This window comes from Watersipora subatra, chromosome 9, assembly GCF_963576615.1.
Source record: "Watersipora subatra chromosome 9, tzWatSuba1.1, whole genome shotgun sequence".
Lineage (NCBI taxonomy): Eukaryota > Metazoa > Bryozoa > Gymnolaemata > Cheilostomatida > Watersiporidae > Watersipora > Watersipora subatra.
Genome location: NC_088716.1, coordinates 16,731,064 through 16,749,394, shown reverse-complemented (window position 1 = coordinate 16,749,394; position 18,331 = coordinate 16,731,064). Strand labels below are relative to the sequence as shown.

General features: G+C 32.8%; 1 protein-coding gene across 1 annotated transcript; it reads right to left on the bottom strand.

Moving 5' to 3' along the window:
- Nucleotides 1-3,799: 3,799 nt before the first annotated feature.
- Nucleotides 3,800-15,485, bottom strand: LOC137404615 (uncharacterized). The gene is made up of 5 exons (XM_068090839.1): nucleotides 15,456-15,485; nucleotides 10,411-10,540; nucleotides 9,785-9,872; nucleotides 7,971-8,651; nucleotides 3,800-3,878 (listed from the first exon to the last, which is right to left on the bottom strand). Exons 2-4 carry the CDS (start codon nucleotides 10,537-10,539, stop codon nucleotides 8,020-8,022), a joined length of 849 nt encoding a protein of 282 aa, XP_067946940.1. The 5' UTR covers nucleotide 10,540; nucleotides 15,456-15,485; the 3' UTR covers nucleotides 3,800-3,878; nucleotides 7,971-8,019.
- Between the last annotated feature and the right edge of the window lie 2,846 nt (nucleotides 15,486-18,331).

The window sequence follows — 18,331 nt, the reverse complement described above, 5'->3', positions numbered from 1 at the left end:
ATATAGGCACACGAGTGCAGTAATAAATTATATAGGTCAAAACTGAAGCCCTACAGATGAAGGTGCACTAGTGTAACACTAGACTATATAGGTCAAAGCTGAAGCCATGATGATAAAGGTGCACTAGTGTAATACTAGACTATATAGGTCAAAGCTGAAGCCATGAGAATAAAGGCACACTAGTGTAATACTAGACTATATAGGTCAAAGCAGAAGTCCTACAGATGAAGGTACACTAGAGTGACACTACAGTGTATGAGATAGAATAACAAAGTTTTCTTCTCTCATACCGTGTGTTTCAATTCGGGTCTGTGGGACTGAAGTAGTTCTGACACCTTCTAGTGCCATATCTCCGATATCGGTGAGTTCCAAGAATTGTAGACCTAATTCATCCTTTGAATATAAACAGTAACCATTGCGCAAGATAGCCATAAATCTTTAGTATTTGTGCATGAATTACAAAATAAAGTCGGCGAATCGCCCACTGTTCCCCCAAACTCTATTTTAAGGGTCATAATGTTGTCGGGGTTGTTTTAATTTGAAAAAATAAACAGCGCATGTAAGAAACTCTCATTAATTAAGCTAGCCTTGGTTATGTGCATTGCATGCAACCTAGGCCTACTAGTTAAACACCAATATTCATTTTTTGCTGATTCTAGAGCTTATATTGCAGATTTTTATGGCTTTGAGTTCAGTAAAATTAAAGAAAAGGAGAAGACAACTTATGTAACCCTTGCTTACTCTTGCCTTGCCTATTATACATGTCAAACCAAAAAGCAACAATAGCTTTAGTTCATACACATACAAATAACATATGGAGGACACCATGTTCATATGGTGACACCTCCTTCATATTCAGTTGTATTTATATATCAAAAACACATCAATCTTTACTATAACATGAGCCAGATTTGTATGATGTCACTGCTGGAGATTGAAATAATTAATTTAGATAGGGCTTAAACCCATGACATTCAACATTCTATACCGACGCTTTAACACTCGCATCATTTGACCGTCTCATTTTGTCTCAGAATACTTGCGTTGGCACTTATTCTCTGTGCTTTATCAATGCAGATAACGAGCTCTCACAGTGCACGACCTTTCACGGTGTTCATAAGTTTAGACAAAGACTGAATAGAGACATCACAAGAAGCTTTAGTCAGTTGTTTGTTATGTAATCACTTACTATAGAAAGAAAAGCGTTTAAACAATGACTTACATTTTGTCCAGTTCCCAGCTCCTCATCATTTGTAAATAAGTTGATACTGCTAAAGAGACCACCAGACCGTATCCTCATTGGCTGCGCTTCAGCTGCCGATGCGAAGAACAAGCAAGACAGCAGAAGGCATGCCTTGCATTCTTTCATCTTGATACTTGCCTATGCAAAAGTAAAAACAGTCAGCTTGTGTTTAGGGTTTTGTTATCTAGCTGTTCCATTTTGCCTTCTTATTTTTAAATTTGCATTAACTTCTGAAAAGTTTTTAAAAGCTTGTGAAGACCATATAGTAATATTATAGTGCAACGTAATCTACATATATAAATAATGTAATATGATGTAATATGGTAAAGTATAAATAATATATATTTTTGTATCCTCATTTTTCATGAGACAATTACAAGTTTTCAACTCATTTCAACTTACTGTTACGAACAAATGTTTGTTCGTAACAAACTTCGGCTGATATGAACAAACTACATACAAAATCTAACGCTTATTTTAAAAATATAGTTGCTAGCTGCTTTAACAACCTTCATTCTAATATCCGTTATTTTAGCAAAGAAATATATTTTAAACGTTATATTTCATACTATTTATTTGATTTCAGTGACTAACTGTTGCCATCTTTTTCTTCCTTGTTTTTTGTTTTATGAATTTTGTATGGCCTAATTTAAAAAGCTTCTCCTTTAAAAAATTATTACCGATAAAGTAATATATACATATAATTATGTATATAAAATAATATGTATACATTATATAATATAGTTTAATATAAGTTAGTACGGTATAATGCAATACAATATAGCATAATATTGTATTATATCACACTACCTTATATATTATAATATATTGGTTACCTGCTGAAAGTCATGAAAATGGGTCGTCACCACGACAAACTTTCACTTATTTTAACCTGCCATAAAGTTTGATATGCTTTTGAGCATATTCTGAACTTGTTACTATGTAATCAGTAATACTATGAATATGAATTCAGTTGCTCTAATTATGTCAGATATAAACAAATAACCGCCGATACATTTTGCTTCATAGCTTATTCATAAAATTTTATGCCGAGTACAAAAATATCAGTTTAAACAGTTTAGTAAACAGAAATGTCTCAGTATACCGTTGGCGTATTTTGCCCTAATAAGTTCTGTTCTGCTTTACCCTGTTATATTATTATTGTGTAATGCAATTATTATTATTATTATGTAATGCAATACATCAACGCTTATGCACCAAAGAACTTTACCAGAAAAAGATACTTTGGAAATAAGAGTGGTGTGTCTCCTTAAGCCCAAAAAGTTCTAATACTATAATATTTTTATTATAGTATTATTTTATAACTTATTTTATACTTTTAAATGTTTTTATTTTCTTTTCATATAATTTAGTATCTCACTCTACGTGAAATACTCACCTGTATGGTTGGAGCTGGATCTTGAGAACTTCTGAGATACTATGGTATTGTCATTAAATTATATACTAGTGTATCGTGAATAATAACCAGGCTTATACATCTTGTACCATGGATTAGCACAGCAAATTGAATCAGCGGTAACAAGTACCTGCTTTGGGTGTCAGATTGTGTTCAATGTTTATGTCACCTTACTAACTTCACACCTACTAGGAAAAAGACGGCAAATGTTTGTTCTATCTATTGAAGTGAAAGATAATGCTAAAGTGAGACTTGAGGTAACAAATTAACATATTATTAAAACTATTGCAAATTATTTATGGAGTTAACTTAAAACCATTAATTTACTGGCCTATTCAAATGCTATACCAAAATTATAATGCTGATATCAATAAATGAAAACAAAAAAAGTTTACCAACTTTAGATTTGCTTTTATGTTCAACTTACAAAACTACACCATAACATGCATTTTAATTTATGAGTAATTAACTTTTGGAACACGTTAGTGTTTTGACTCAAAAACAACATTTTAAATTTCTTCTGGTAGATTATTGTATCAAAAAGTGCATTGCATCAGAGGGTACTCTGCCTGTCTACATAGAGAATATATTGGCCGAGTTGTGTCACTTGAGTACATAATTGTCTTGGATCTCATGCTAATACACTTGGCTAAGTTATGAACGCATTCAGAAGTATGTCAAATTACTAGCTGCAGTTACTATGGAAACAACTGAATCACTCCAACTACTAGTTGCTAGCAAAATGAAAGACAAATTAAATTGTACCGCGTTGAGAAGATTAGATAGAACGTTCTGGTAATTGGCGCTACCATTAACCTGCCATACAGCATCAGTTAATCTCTCTTTAATCCCTTTAATCCATCCTTTCAGCGTCGCTAATCATTTGGCAGTGTTGGCCGGTACCTGTTGTGAAGCAACGATCAAGGCTACCATATAATGGTCATAAACTATATTTATAAATAAAAACAGTATAAAAGTGTAACTGAAAAATTGAAAAACATAATGCTACATGCATAGTTCAATTTGAAAGCGATAAGCATCGGCGATGAAGTATGGAGTCGAGATGTAGGTTCCGTAATCTGTAGGCTGCACTTGAATTATTGGATCGATGTGGTACTTTTCATGGCATGTGGTCCAAAGTAATGTACGTAGAAGGTGATACCATCAAGCTTGAAAGTTGCTAGGGATCTTGACCAGTTTTTGAACCTCGTTGGATATCTGGTGAAGAGAGTACGAAATCAGCTATTATTGAGTCAGCAAATTCACTATTGACTCAAATCATTCACTAGGTTTTGAAAAATCAATGTTCAATCAAGTATTCATTTAGAGCTTCACGGTATCGGAAAATCACCTTTGCAAATAGATGATTCTTGATATATCGCAATATTATTACTATTTCAAAAAAAAACTAGTAAATTATTATTAATCTTTAGTGTATATTTTAACTTGAAAAGAAACTCTTTTGTGTTCGTAATAATTATAAACATTTATTTTATGAATGCCCGTGTGTATGGAAGTTCATGGAATGAGCATATTATAAGACTAGGAGGCCCATGCATTTCAGTTCCAGCATCGATCACTCTGAAAATTGACAGGTGATGGATAAATTGCTATTACATGTGTGTATCGTTTATACGATTGGCGATGGTTAATTAAAGGGTGGCGATTTTGAAATCGTTACCTTAAAATTTACCACCAAACAATTACATCGCCATATCGTGAAGCTCTATATTCCATATATCAGCATATATAAATGATTCAGTCGATAGACTATTTTCCTTTGACCAAGGTGCCTCAAAAACTGTCTTTATCAATTAATCATCCCTGTACTCTGTGTGTAGAGTTGTCTCACCTTAGCATTTAGGATAACTTTTACTAATTTATAGAGCTATGTTAAAAGTATTTGCTCATTTATTATAAGTTTTTATTACAAACTTGTTAAAGCTTTTTAATTTATTTTTGAAACTCAACAATAACCGGGGTTTTTGCTCTCGCTTAGACAAATAGATCTACCAACAATGTGGAAGTTGGTTCCATAGACTTACCCGCAAAGTACCGCCAAATTACAAGTTAATAAATAAAATAAATAAGGTGATTAAGATTAAACATATAATAAGTAAATAGAATAGTTTGCAGAATAAACTGGACCTATTTGTTAGAAAACTAGAATTCTCATTTACAACGTTGTTACTTATTGTGAATACAGTGTATGACTTAAATTAAGCAAATAAAAATGTATATGGTGTAATCATGTCTGTACAAAATGTTATCTTCAGCCATCAAAAAAGTAAATGTTCAGAATTTTGCCTACATAATTATTTAAAAACATAATTTACAACTGTTTGCTTTACATATTTGAAATCAGGGCAAAGTGAGGATTAAGTTAATATATAATTTATGGTTATTTACTAAATTCACAATGAGTCACAATGCAGTCAATGAGAGTTCTAGTTTTCCAACAAATTGGTTCGGCTTATTTCACACACCATTGCAGTTTTCTAATTTACAGATGCGGAGTTTACAAAATATGTATTGAACACATTATTTTAACACTATTGCTACGGTATAACAACATAAAACCTTTCAATTTCAACTTTTCTCTGGAGGCTAAAATTTTTTAAAAGTTCATTCTATTTCTACCGATGACTCACATAATTTTTATTGGGCAAACGTAGACATGTGATCATTTTGCTGAGAGAAACCTTATTGATAGTGATGACAAGATTTAAATTGTGGAAATCATTTTTTTAAGAAAATTTAACTAGAAATTCCACTGTCATACAGCCCACAGCCAAAGTGATAATGGAAAAAAGAAAGGGTACTGTTGGTTGTTGAAAAAGTAGTTCTCAGCAGGAATTGACAGAGTATAATGTAAATGAGACTAGTTTGAGATGATATAAAATAAATTTGAGGGAGCACGACTCTAAAGAGGTGCAACTAACAATTTATTTTGGAGGTAAAGTTGGGTTGAAACCAGGTATAGGAGTAATTGGTTAATTTTTGGTATTACAATATCTGTTATAAGTATACAGTATCCGTTAAAGGTAACGCAGTCTAGTCTACTCGCTTTTGCGGTGTAAGATTTGGTCATTGATAGCTAATAGAGTGATGCGCTCCCTAGCGATGTTGTTAACAAGTAAGTCGTTGATGTGTCGAACTCGAGAGAGAGAGAGAGAGAGAGAGAGAGAGAGAGAGAGAGAGAGAGCAACAAACAATATTCTAGCGATCATTTTGTGGTGGCCTATATCAATGACAGCTTTAGTCATGGTAAGACCTTGACTCTTGTGTATTGTCAAACTTCATGCTAGATCGAGAGGAATGCCTGTACGGCTAAGAGTGGCATTGCCAGCAATCCAAGTACGCTTGATAGGTATAACTGGAAAACTGTTGGGGTGTTCGGGAAGAAATGTTGGACCAGTATAATATGGAAATATGCAGACAACGAAAGCAGGTAATGCAGGTGGGCCTTGATTTGCACAGTATATGGTACGCAAGACAGTACCAATTGAACACTTGACTCAACTGTAGACCTAAACTACTGTACGTAATTTAACTAACAACAGCAATAATCAAATATGTTTATTATATCTCTTATTATATTGAAATGCAATATTAAAAGTAAAATGGCAAGCTGCCGTGTAATATACAATTTGAAAGTTGGTTGTTGGTTAAAATAAATATTAATTCAAGCTTTAGACCTAAACTACTGTACTGTAATTTAACTAACAACAGTAGTAATGAAATATCTTTATTATATCTCTTATTATATTGAAATGCATTATTAAAAGTAAAATATATTGTAATATACAGTTTGGAAGTTGGTTGTGTTGAATGTAGAATAGTTTTGACAGCGATATGTAACAGAAATAAATGTTAATAAAATAAACATTTAACTTATCTCAAACTTATGTTTTACAAAAATAAAATAAATATTAATTCAAGCTGTAGACCTGACCTACTGTACGTAATTTAACTAACAACAACAATAAATAAATATGTTTATTATATCTCTGAAATGCAATATTAAAAGTAAAACGGCAAGCTGCCGTGTAATATACAGTTTGAAAGTCGGTTGTGTTGTGAATTTAGAATGGTTTTGACAGCGATATGTAACAGAAAGCAAGCGTTGGCATTCACGCGTCTGGAAGTTTTATGCAAACTGGAGTGAAATAAAGTTCTAAATATTCTTGTCATGAAGGGGCATTGTAGTTCCGCCCTAGCTTGTAGATAAGATGTAAAGAAATCTGGCTAATGTTCTAGATATTTAAAAAAAAAACATAATTGGACAAAAACGTAGGATGATAAACTGTGTACCACATTCTCGTACCTGTAAATCAGTCTACGCCTCAAACAGTCTACGTTAATTACACAAACCTTCGGCAATTAAACAATGCTATAGACTGGTGAAATGAGCACGTTTTTCTCGTGAAATGCGCACTGCTAAATAGTTCTACTGTCTGTTGCACGGCTTTATTGGCGTATCGTAGGCCGGTCTTAACTATTATTAAACCAAGCTTTTCAAGCGTTTTGTGGCAATTTTTTGCCGAATTAATCTGTCTATATATGTATAATCTCATCAGATGGGTTTTAAGATATTGCGGTAACCTTTCAAAGACTTGGTAACATGTTTACATAGGTTTATATGTGTTTTGTATCGTTGTTATACTTTAACGACTCTACAAAAAAATACATGTAGTTATATTTTTTGATGATATTTCGATGCAAGGGTTTGCGACGTTGTTGATGAATAATTTTCGTAAGTTGTGTGCACATACATTTATCATAAAAACTCTCAAACTTCGCTCCGCTCATTTGGTCGTGGGAAGATTTTTATGCTGGTAGCATTCATAAGCTGGCATCTCTATGAATAGAGTATGTGTCATTGTATGGAGATTATGTTTAAAATAAATTTTAAGATTTTACTTATAATAAAACTTTTTATAAACCAGTTCCTTTTATTTATTAAAATTTTGTTATTAATAAAATTATTTTACATATGGGTCCTTCAAGTATGCTTATAACTGTTGATTTCCAGATATCTGTTTTATGCCTCTCTATTTTATATTTTGTTTAGTAGCAGCTAAAAGTTTAAAAACCATTGATTGAATTACAAAACACTGTGAGTATAATTATACAAGACTACTTTATTATAAAACTAATTAGATTATCTAACTAAAACATGTATTGAAACCAAAGTAGAAAATTCTTTGTTTAAATGTGTGCAAATGTTTTTGCCACTCAAAGGGGGTAAGAGCTAGAAAACAATATTATTGGTATTATATTATATTATATTATATTAGAATTACATACATTTTACCTCATTGGACTATCCAAGAATGGTAGAAACAAATTATCTTTGTCAACTCTGGAGCACAGGATTTGGCACGTCGACTTCGTCTCCCTCAACTGAAAGCCCTCTTGTATCGGCTGGGGTTAGAAAGTCTGGTGTCGACGTAGAAAGCGTAACAAAATCTGTTGTTCCACGGTTATTCTCAAATACTTGTCCACTTGGTGTTTCACCAAAATTACTGGCTCTATTTGGGAACTGAAAGACATTGGGTGCCATAGAAGGTAAATTGAAGTTTGCAGGCTGGAAGGGAGCTGGTGCCGCAAATGCCCCACCAAAATTAGGGCCTTGAAATGGATCACCGCCTTGTCCCACTAAAACCCGGTCGTCATTTATAGATCCAGGCATAAACATATTATTGTTGATGTCAGGAAAGCTCATAGGTAACGGGGCTGCCAACTGCGAATCGATGACTTGTTGGTCGACAGCATTCTGGCTTCCAAAATCCGTAAAAGGGGGTATATTAGCTTGTTCTCCTCGTTGCTGCCTCCTTGGTCTTGCTCGTTGCTGCCGCCTCCGATTGCGCCTGTTATTGTTCTGATTGCGATCGCTACTGTTACCACGGTTACGTTGCCTCCTTCTATTTGGTATTCTTTTGCCATTTTCGAACCTGACAGAGTCTTGGAATTCCATCAAACTGCTTTCTAAAATGCAAAATCATTGGTTTTTGTATCATAAGATCTATGAATCTATTTAGAATTAAAATAGGAAAGTTGTGAGGTTTTACCATTATCAGATGAACAACTAAATGTTATTCTATCAACTTTAACCTTGTACATTAAACCCAAACAAAAGATAAAAAACATTATACTAATGTAACTTGGATAAAAAACTTGTTAATAAATTACTTTTTAGTAAAATCATAATTCTTTATTATGTCACCAAGTGGGCATAAAAAATTCAAAAAAAATTTTCAACAGAAAAAATTAATGCAACTACATGTTATCATGTAGCAACTCGGAATTCAAAATTGTTTGTGTTTTCTTTGCAGATTACTTTGCTGTAACTATTTTAAAAAAGATCTTAAAAAGGAAAAAGAAGAAAAAGTTTTCTGCTACCATAGACACAAATCTGTGTTTCTTCATGGCTGACAACTTGTTACAAGCATATATTATTGTCAGCTGTAAGTAGAAGTTTCAACTAGTTATAAATATTAAACAGATATTAATTAAGGTTACTAAGTGATTGGCTCTAATCTAGTTTTTCAAGCCATACATTAACTCGAAATCGGCCATTGCATTTTATTACCGGTTTACCGTCTACCATATTATTTATGGAATGCACATTTATTATAATCTAGCTCCAAGATATGTCAGTATTAATTTATTTTTTTTGCAAAAAGTTTGCACTCTGGCTAATTGCAAATCTACATCATATTTCAACAAATCTTTCCAAATCGTTGCATCTGTTCACCCTGCGTTTGCTAAATGTTCATTATGCTTAAATTGAAGGTGTCAAGGTGTTTCATGTTTATTGTCGTCATTTTTCCCCAACAATTACAGGTTTTCAAATTATTTCAATTTGACGTGATATGAAAAAATTGCATACAACTTCTAAAAATTCTTTTGAAAATATTATTGCTAGTTTTTGCAACAATGTTTTACCTAATACTCTTTTCTTAACAAGAAAACATATTTTAAACTCTTTATGTCAAACCATTTATTTGATTCTATTGACCAACTGTTGCCTTTTTGTGGTTCTTGTATGACATAATCTAAAGACATTTCAGTTGGAAATAAAATTATTGCTAATAAATTGATAAAAAATATATACTTACGACTTCCAGACCAAGACTCTTGGTTTCCCCGATTTCGTGAAGAAACTGATTGTGTCCTGCTGCCTCTCTGGTTTCTCGACGACCTTCCCTGTGTACCAAAAGCTGCTTAGATATAAAAAGAACTGCAATGTTTGAAAGGTTTTTTACTGTTTCCTGGTTGCCATCTGATATTTTCAAATTGACGCTTCAAACTTTTTATTGCAAAAACCCTTAAATTAATTATTAAAACTGAAATTGTTTGTTATGCTAAAAACCTTTAGAAGATAAGGTTTTGCATGACTACAATCAAGATCATTTTAAGAGATTAGACAACATGGGAGCATTTATATACCGTAAAACCTTTAATTGAACGCCACTTTTATTTGACCACCACTCTAGAGGGAGGGTTAAAAAATAGAGGACCATGGTGCTCAAATAGAGGTTTTACAGTAGTTTTCTAATTGAGTTTACCAAAATTGATATTAGGAATAATAATTTAACATTTTTGTCACTGTATAAGATCATAAAAACTTTTTTTCATGACACAAATTTTTTTAGACGGCATCATAAGCATTGGCTGCACAAGTAAAAATAGAAAATGTAGCAAAAGAATTGCAAAAATGTGCTTTAAAAATGATTTTCCTTACATTATCAAGCAGGTTTCTGCCTTCTTTTGAGTCAAATAATGCAGGACCAAGTAAGCCTCCACGAATGAACTGCGTTTCAGCAAGACTTATGAATGTGACAGCGGTGCAGAGCAACAATAAGGATCCCATTCTACAAGAAACATGTTGCATCTTTGTGAAACCCTTGAATTGTCATCTTTTGCGCACAGTATTCGGGGTCTTGCAAAGCACCAATTAAGCCAGCAACAACGTTGCTGCTTTAGATTGCACTGCCATAATTTGTATTCTTAGAGAGAACAATTACAAATATGGTTAGTTCTTTACTGGGAAACAAAAAGAGAATATATATAAAGTCTATCTATAGACATGACTAACCCTAAAACATATATATACTCATGTATGTTTTAGGGTTTTAAGAGACGAACAGATAACTCTTAATTTGAGAGCTAATTACAATTTCATTTTACATTTGTTACAATTTTCTGGGTGTTATAAAAACTGTAAAAGAAGCAGAAATGTGTCTACAAGAAATTTTTGAGACATGAACAGACAACTCTTAATTATGTGAGTTGACTAGACTTACATGTATAGTTTGCATTTGTCAGATATTATTTGGTAGGTGTAAAAGATTTTAAAACAACACAAAAGTTTAGTTGCAAAAAAATTGAAAAGTTTAAGTATTATTTACTGAAGGACAGGCTATCCACAAAAAATACCTATTAACTAGAATTTCAAGGGCTCAAAGACGGTTGACAAATTATATGAAACTTTACAGCACCAGTTGAAGGTACAAATGAAAGTGTCAAAGACACAGTGCAATCTGCTTATAAAACTAGGTACATTTTGTACAGATTTACTGCACAACAGATATCAGGGTACTTCATGTTATATAATGATAATATATATGAATATAGCAAATATTTGACTAACACTGCAAAACCATTTACAGAGAGAAAAGTATTGTGTAAGTATTGTGAAAAGAAAAGTATAGAGTATTGTGTTTACAGAAATCTAGAAATATTACTTTCTATTGCTTGCTTGAACAATTTAGCTAATATATAAAACCATAAAACTGTCTCCTTTAAGATGAACTTCCACAAACAATTGTTATAGATTTCATTAAAAAGCATCAATTTGTTTCTATCATTTGTGATTGCCTTTGATGTTTGAGGTGATCTGACTGCTGGGATGTTGTAAGATTAAAATCAATAAAACTTAATTGGTATTAAAATGACAAGCTAAGCTAATTAAGGTAAGCTACGCAATGGGGGAGGGTGGGGGTGGGGTGAGGGGGATACAATGCCAGATTCATTAGGCAGATAGTCACCATATGGGTTAAAATCATAGACCTATTAACAATACTAGTTATATATATATATATATATATATATATATATATATATATATATATATATATAAGATATACTATATATGTATTAGTATAGTTAATAGGTCTATGGTTAAAACACTTATAGTGACTCTGTGTTACATGCAACGTCACTAAAGCTGTTCTCATGGCTTTTATTAGTAAGTCTAGCAATACAGATGCTAGCTTACTCAAATTAGCCATTGTCAATTACGTTACCCGCAACTGTTTATAAGCTGTTTTTTAATACCCGTGCAACGCCGAGCATCTGGCAAGTATTGTTATAAATGAACCTAATTCTTTTTTAATACACAAAACCTTTTGAAAACTCAGATTTTGAAACGACGTGCTACCTGTTTACATATTTGTCTTTTAATGACTTTTGCAAGAGATTTCAAAGTCACAGCTGTTGTAAAAACTCTATGACATCCCTAGACACTTTATAAATCACAGTCTACACATATAAGAGCAACAAGAATTATAAACATCTGGTGGATTTGAATAACCCATGTAGATTTAACCTCAAAAAACGGCTGCACGATTGTTTTGGACTGCTTGCTAGGATCAGTTTTGGATTATGCAGGAGATTATCTGAAGGCTTATCATAAAGCTATCTTTAACTCATTAGAATCAAAGGAATTTCTATGATTGGAATGGCATGCCTTTAGTCTAGTTTACAAGAAGTACTTGGCGCCTGCGAGCTTGTTAGTTGGCAAGGAAATCTTTTGAAACAGATGACAATAGCTTTGATGGTGTTTGACACAAAACGAAATCACCTGTGACTCTGAGGTTATAATGTTTAACCTGCTGTCAACGGGTCTAGGGCTCGAACATAGCAAAAAAGTTATAGCTGATATCAAGAGAAAATATTGATGTTAAGTTAGCCTATTACGTTTGCTGACCTCTATGTATGTCCGAGAGCAAAATCCACCTTTCCTAGTATTAATGCAAAAAAATAAAGCAGGTATATTATACAGAATTACACAATTTATGCAGTTAATACTGATTCAGAGAAAGAATACAAAAATCATTTCATGTAAATTTGATAAAGTTATCACATAATCGTTAGCTTGCTGTCTGATTTTCCGGTAAACAATTTAAGACGCAAAAAAGCAAAACTGTTTAAAAAATTAAATTTTAAGCACAAACCTTTAATACTTCTTAGTTGAGAAATTACCAGCTGCAGCTTATACTAAATACTAACAGCTGAGACTAGAGATTTCTACATCAAAGTTTAAACTTACAAATTCTTTTTCAAAAGACCTTGAAATGATAAAGCAGTTTAAATGAGTCATGCAACACGACTGTTTAATCACCTAACTAGCAGTTTTAGTTGCTCTTGTAGCAGCTTATGAGAAGTCACTCAAAGGCAGCATTTACTGTATCAAAGGCCGCTATGAAGTAAGCTTTTGTTAAACACTGCTAATCCCCTTTGCATAACATTAAGCTTCCTTGCAAAGAGTCGTCTGACTACTGAGTATTCCCTGACAATCCATCTAATCTGAAGGAGAAAAAGGTTTGAAGTTTTCAAAAAACAGTAAAAGGTTCTGGCACTAGCTAAGAGCAATTAATCAATGAAAGATTACTATTTTATTATAGTTACTGTAGTATTTTAAGAGCATATTTTATAACTACTTTAATATCATAATCATAATATAATCTTATTATATTGCTGTTTATTGCATGATACTAAACTATATTTAACCCTTGTACATGCTCTTTGCTTCTATGAAAAGCCTATATAGTTGGATTACAGTAAGAAATAAGTTCAGGTAATGTACTAAGTGAAGTTTTCTATCGTGACTGAATATATAGAAAATATATATATCTAAATATATAAATCTTGGTTTTTGTTTTCCTGTTAAAACCGTGTGTCCGATTATAGCAATTGAAATCCAGTAATGAAAAATCTACATGGCACGGGATTTGATCTCGGGATCTCCAGATCTGGAGGCAGCAATAATAACAGTTAAGCTACACACAACACAATGGAATCGCATATAGTCATTACATTGGTTATGATCCTCAAGTTTGCTTGGGGTTAACAAGGTTAGCAGGTATTGTTTTCGTAAAAATTTTAGTAAAGATCCAGCTTTCCAGGTAAGTTACTCAAATTTATTATATAATTATTCTATTACCCGTGCAACGCTAGGCATTCTTCTTGTATATTTATATATATCCTACATATAAATATATCTTATATAGGCCCCATAGGATATACTTTATATTATTACATGTATATATCGTATATACTATTGTATATAGATAAAGTCTATATATAAAATATAATTATGTATAAATACATAATGTAATATATATATGTACATTATATATACATGTGTGAACATATGAAGTATAGAAACAAATATATATGTATAAGTATGTAAATATATAGGTAAATATATATAAAATCAATAAATCAGACTATAACTTTGGATAAAACACTTGATTACTATTATTTTCATCCTTGGTAAGAGCTTTAGTAAATCTTCAGCAATATCTGTAAATATTTACATATATTTACAGATATACACAGATTTACTTATCTGGCCATACAAGTCGCCTCTAAAAAATATGGTAAATAAAAACATACTTAAACTTTAAACAGTTAGCAACTGAATAGTGTTCAAGTCAAACTAACCTAATACCCACCGCTGCATGGGTATTAAAAAAAAGCTTATAAACAGTGGTAGGTAATTTAGTTGCCTACCACTTGCCATTAGCCTAGTACATTGCCAATGCTAATTTGAGTAAGCTAGTATCCCGTTCGCTTAATGTAGTAATAAGAGCCGTGAGAGCAAGCTTTAGTGATGTTACGCTGTAACACAAAGCGTTATGCGTATTTCAACTTAGTTAAGGACTCATATCGTCCTGCAAATGAGCATTGCTGTTGCTTTCATTGTAACTATTATTTAGTCACTCATTGTTTACCAAATAACAGTTACAATGAAAGCAACAGCAATGGTCGCACATCAATTCATTATGGAGAACAGCCGATGTCATTTTGTTTCAAACCCAAATAATTTGTTGTTGCAAAGAAGATAACTTTTTGCGATACAGAAATATCGAAATAGATGAAATTAAATATTTTTTCATGTCATTGGTTTCAGTTTGACATAAAACAAGTAACTAGAGGATACAGAGACGGAATAACAACAAGAGGATGAAGAGACAGGAAGAATGAAAACGATTACAAGCAGCTTAGGACCATAAACATAGAAACTAACTAATAATGCTATTTTCTGGAAGTTACTGGAATAATGTTTTTAGTATATAAGGACTGACATGTTGCTGACTTATGGCATTCGTTATTCACTTGCAATAAAGACAACGTCTAACAAAAAGTTTGAATCTTCTCTTGATAGACCCGCACAAGGGGTCGTATATAAGAACTCGGGGTGTCACCACATCTACTGTGTGACAGAAACTAACTTTAAATGTGTACTGAAAAAAATAATACAAAAGATAGTCAAGTGCCAGCTTTTTGCACATAATGATTTGAAAATTTCATTCAGTTTTCAAAACAAATGTATAAACCTAAAATAAACGTTTTACTTATCTAATAACAGTAAATATTACCAACAAAGAGATGTGTCAAGCTGTCATAAAATAAGTTCCTGAGCCAAATATGATGAAGGCATGTCTAGTTTCTGGAGTATATCGACAAGTATACACAGGTGTGTGTGCAATAGGAACTCACCTGTCAAGTCTGAGCTGGTGGCTGAGGCGAGTGCCAAGGCTCAACTGTAGGAGAAAAAGGGTGGGGTAAAAAAAGATAAGATATTATCAGAGATTAAACAAAGTCCTGACTTTAGTTTGAGGATTAGCCACTCCCTTCTAACAGCAGGGGTAATTTATTAGACAACCTGGGAAACTTTAATTAGATTTAAATCCACTTTAAGTCTCTGCTGTGTTTAGAAAGGATCTCCATGTATCTGTCGCTCGCGGCTATACATGGAGCTCATTCATCAGATTCGGAGGTGCATATACTTGTACATGTAAGTGTACAAACACACACACAATCTTGTACAGGCTTATGACCACAAGCAAAAACTCCCCCATGCACATACACACATGCATACACAAAAGTATATGCATACATATACGAATACCATATACCGCTATATCCATTTACTTATAAATGTACATACAAATACGCATACATATATGTACACATATGAAAATATACAATCTACTAATATTGCCCATCATTGTGGTTTAGAGCTGAAATAAGGAGAAGTCCTTGCACTAGGCATTCTAAAGCCTGCTCGCTGGAAAACACCGGCTTTAACGCAGTGCCAGGGAAATAATGTAACTTGTGAGAGTCTCAACAAATGTAAATCGGACAATAATTAACGTTAATTTCTTTACACTTGCCAATAAAAATCTTACCAAGCAGTTTAGTGTGGCCAGAAATTAATTAATAAAGTTTTGACATATGCACTGTTTTCCACTTTTACTCAGCATAGAAGCTCTCAGTTTTGAGTTACTTGCGAATAAATATTTGCTAAGTTTCTGTTTAAATGTTTTACAAGTTTTTAAGATTTTTGTAATATGAATAAAGTTTTGTGCTAAGTTATCTATAAAATCGACCAATCAAGTTTGGATATGTTTTGCTAAACCATTCTATGACCTCTCTGCTGACATTGCTAAACCATTCTATGACCTCTCTGCTGACATAAGTTTGGTCGACAATTGAGGTAGCTAACAGGAGTTCTAATATTTATTATGACTACATGCATATAAGGTAGTCTTATTATTGTAACCTCTGTACATCACGTAAAGTTTGTATGGTTTCTTTTGATTGGCCTAAAAGCCAACTTGACTAGCAAGCAACGGGTTGGGGTTCAAGACCTCCTACAGGTAATTATTTTTGTTTGCAGAAAACTATATGAATAAAAAGATTCCATTTTAGCGCTTTGCCTTGTTTCACCTGTTTTGGTTATTAGATTCCATCTCCTTATCAAGGAATAAGAACAAATACTTTTGGATTAACTCGGCAAAATCAGAAAGGATTCGAAATAAAAATGACTTCTAAAACACTCAATCAGCTAATATCCTGCAGGTTTGAAAAAATCAAAACTCATTTGTAGTAAACCATTACATGTATATGCTTATAATTATGCAGCCACTATCAAGTTATGCTGAAAAGAGAAGTTGGTACAAACAAAATGTATGTGAAAATGAAATTGAGCAGTTAAAAGATGTTTAGGAGGACATAACTCTGAAAATGAGCACACAGTCCTATTTTACAAGATGTCTTCAACTTTATCTTCTACGTAGCTTCTTGTCTTTTGCTATTTATCATGCATTAAAATTTATATTCATAGCAAATTTATACGACTGCCTGCAACATACGAAGTGAATTTTAGGTTTTGTAACGATTATTCACTAGGAATGTTGCCAATGAAGTAGTATATGACTTTTGACATACTTTTTTCTTCTATATAGGCCACTGTTTAAACTTTACTGTAATTGAAAGGCCTGTGCATGCTAAGTAATATTGATATACTAACCAAATCCTTGACTTTGCACGGGTGTTAAAAAACAGCTTATAAGCAGTGGCAGATGTAGTTGCTATTAGCTAATATAAGTAAGCTTGTATCTGTACTGTTAAACTTACTAATAAGAGCCGTGAAAGCAAGCTTCAATGACGTTGTGCATAACACAGACTAGTTATGCGTATTTTAACACAGATTATGACTATCTGCCCGATGAATCTATCGCATCCTATAAAGCTTCTTGGGTTAGCTTGCCGCTTCGTGAACAAAAGGTTACAAGACTATATCCTCTGTGATACAGATTGTTCATTGCTAGCTTTTAATAGCTCTAACTGGACACAGGGTCACAAGGAGTCAAAAAAAACAAAAGTGAAACGCCGAGATTTATATAGCTGAGCAGGGCAACAAAATCTAGTGTTGCTTTTTATCATTTCACCACTAAATGTTCTCAAAATACCTGTAGAATTATTTATTTGTAGGAGTATTTATTTGCAGTAATATGTACAATATATAATTGAACTTCATAAACAAACAATATACTTATGGTCCAAGGTATCTGAACTGTTCATTTTACTATTTTAAATTTTCGACAGCCTCAAACTACCGAATGCAAGTATATTCTGTTACATCCATGTCTTTGCAAACGAGATTTGCTTTTGTCCACCTTTGCCTATTTTGTGTGAACGCAGCGACAAAAGCTCTTAAAAATCTGCTACGGCCTAATATTGTCTGCAACTTATAATTTTTAGTACAGTCTTTGCTTTTCAAAGTTTGAATTTAGAATTTTAGCATATGCTATACAAGACGATGTCTTTGTAAGATTTACATTGTACATCTAGATTAGGAAAAATAAGCTAGGAACTGAGAACTGTATTGCAGCTTCGAAAACTCAAAGGATAACAATTTGAGTTCGGTTCTTTGGGTCATTTTACAGGGTTGTACATAGTATGTACGTAACTTATCTGGCCTTGTCGAGTTGTCGTCACCTATCATGGTACTAGTATATGAAAAACTATCCTACATGTATTCGTTGGCAAATAATGAAGTGAATTTTTGTCATTGCCGACTTTTTGGA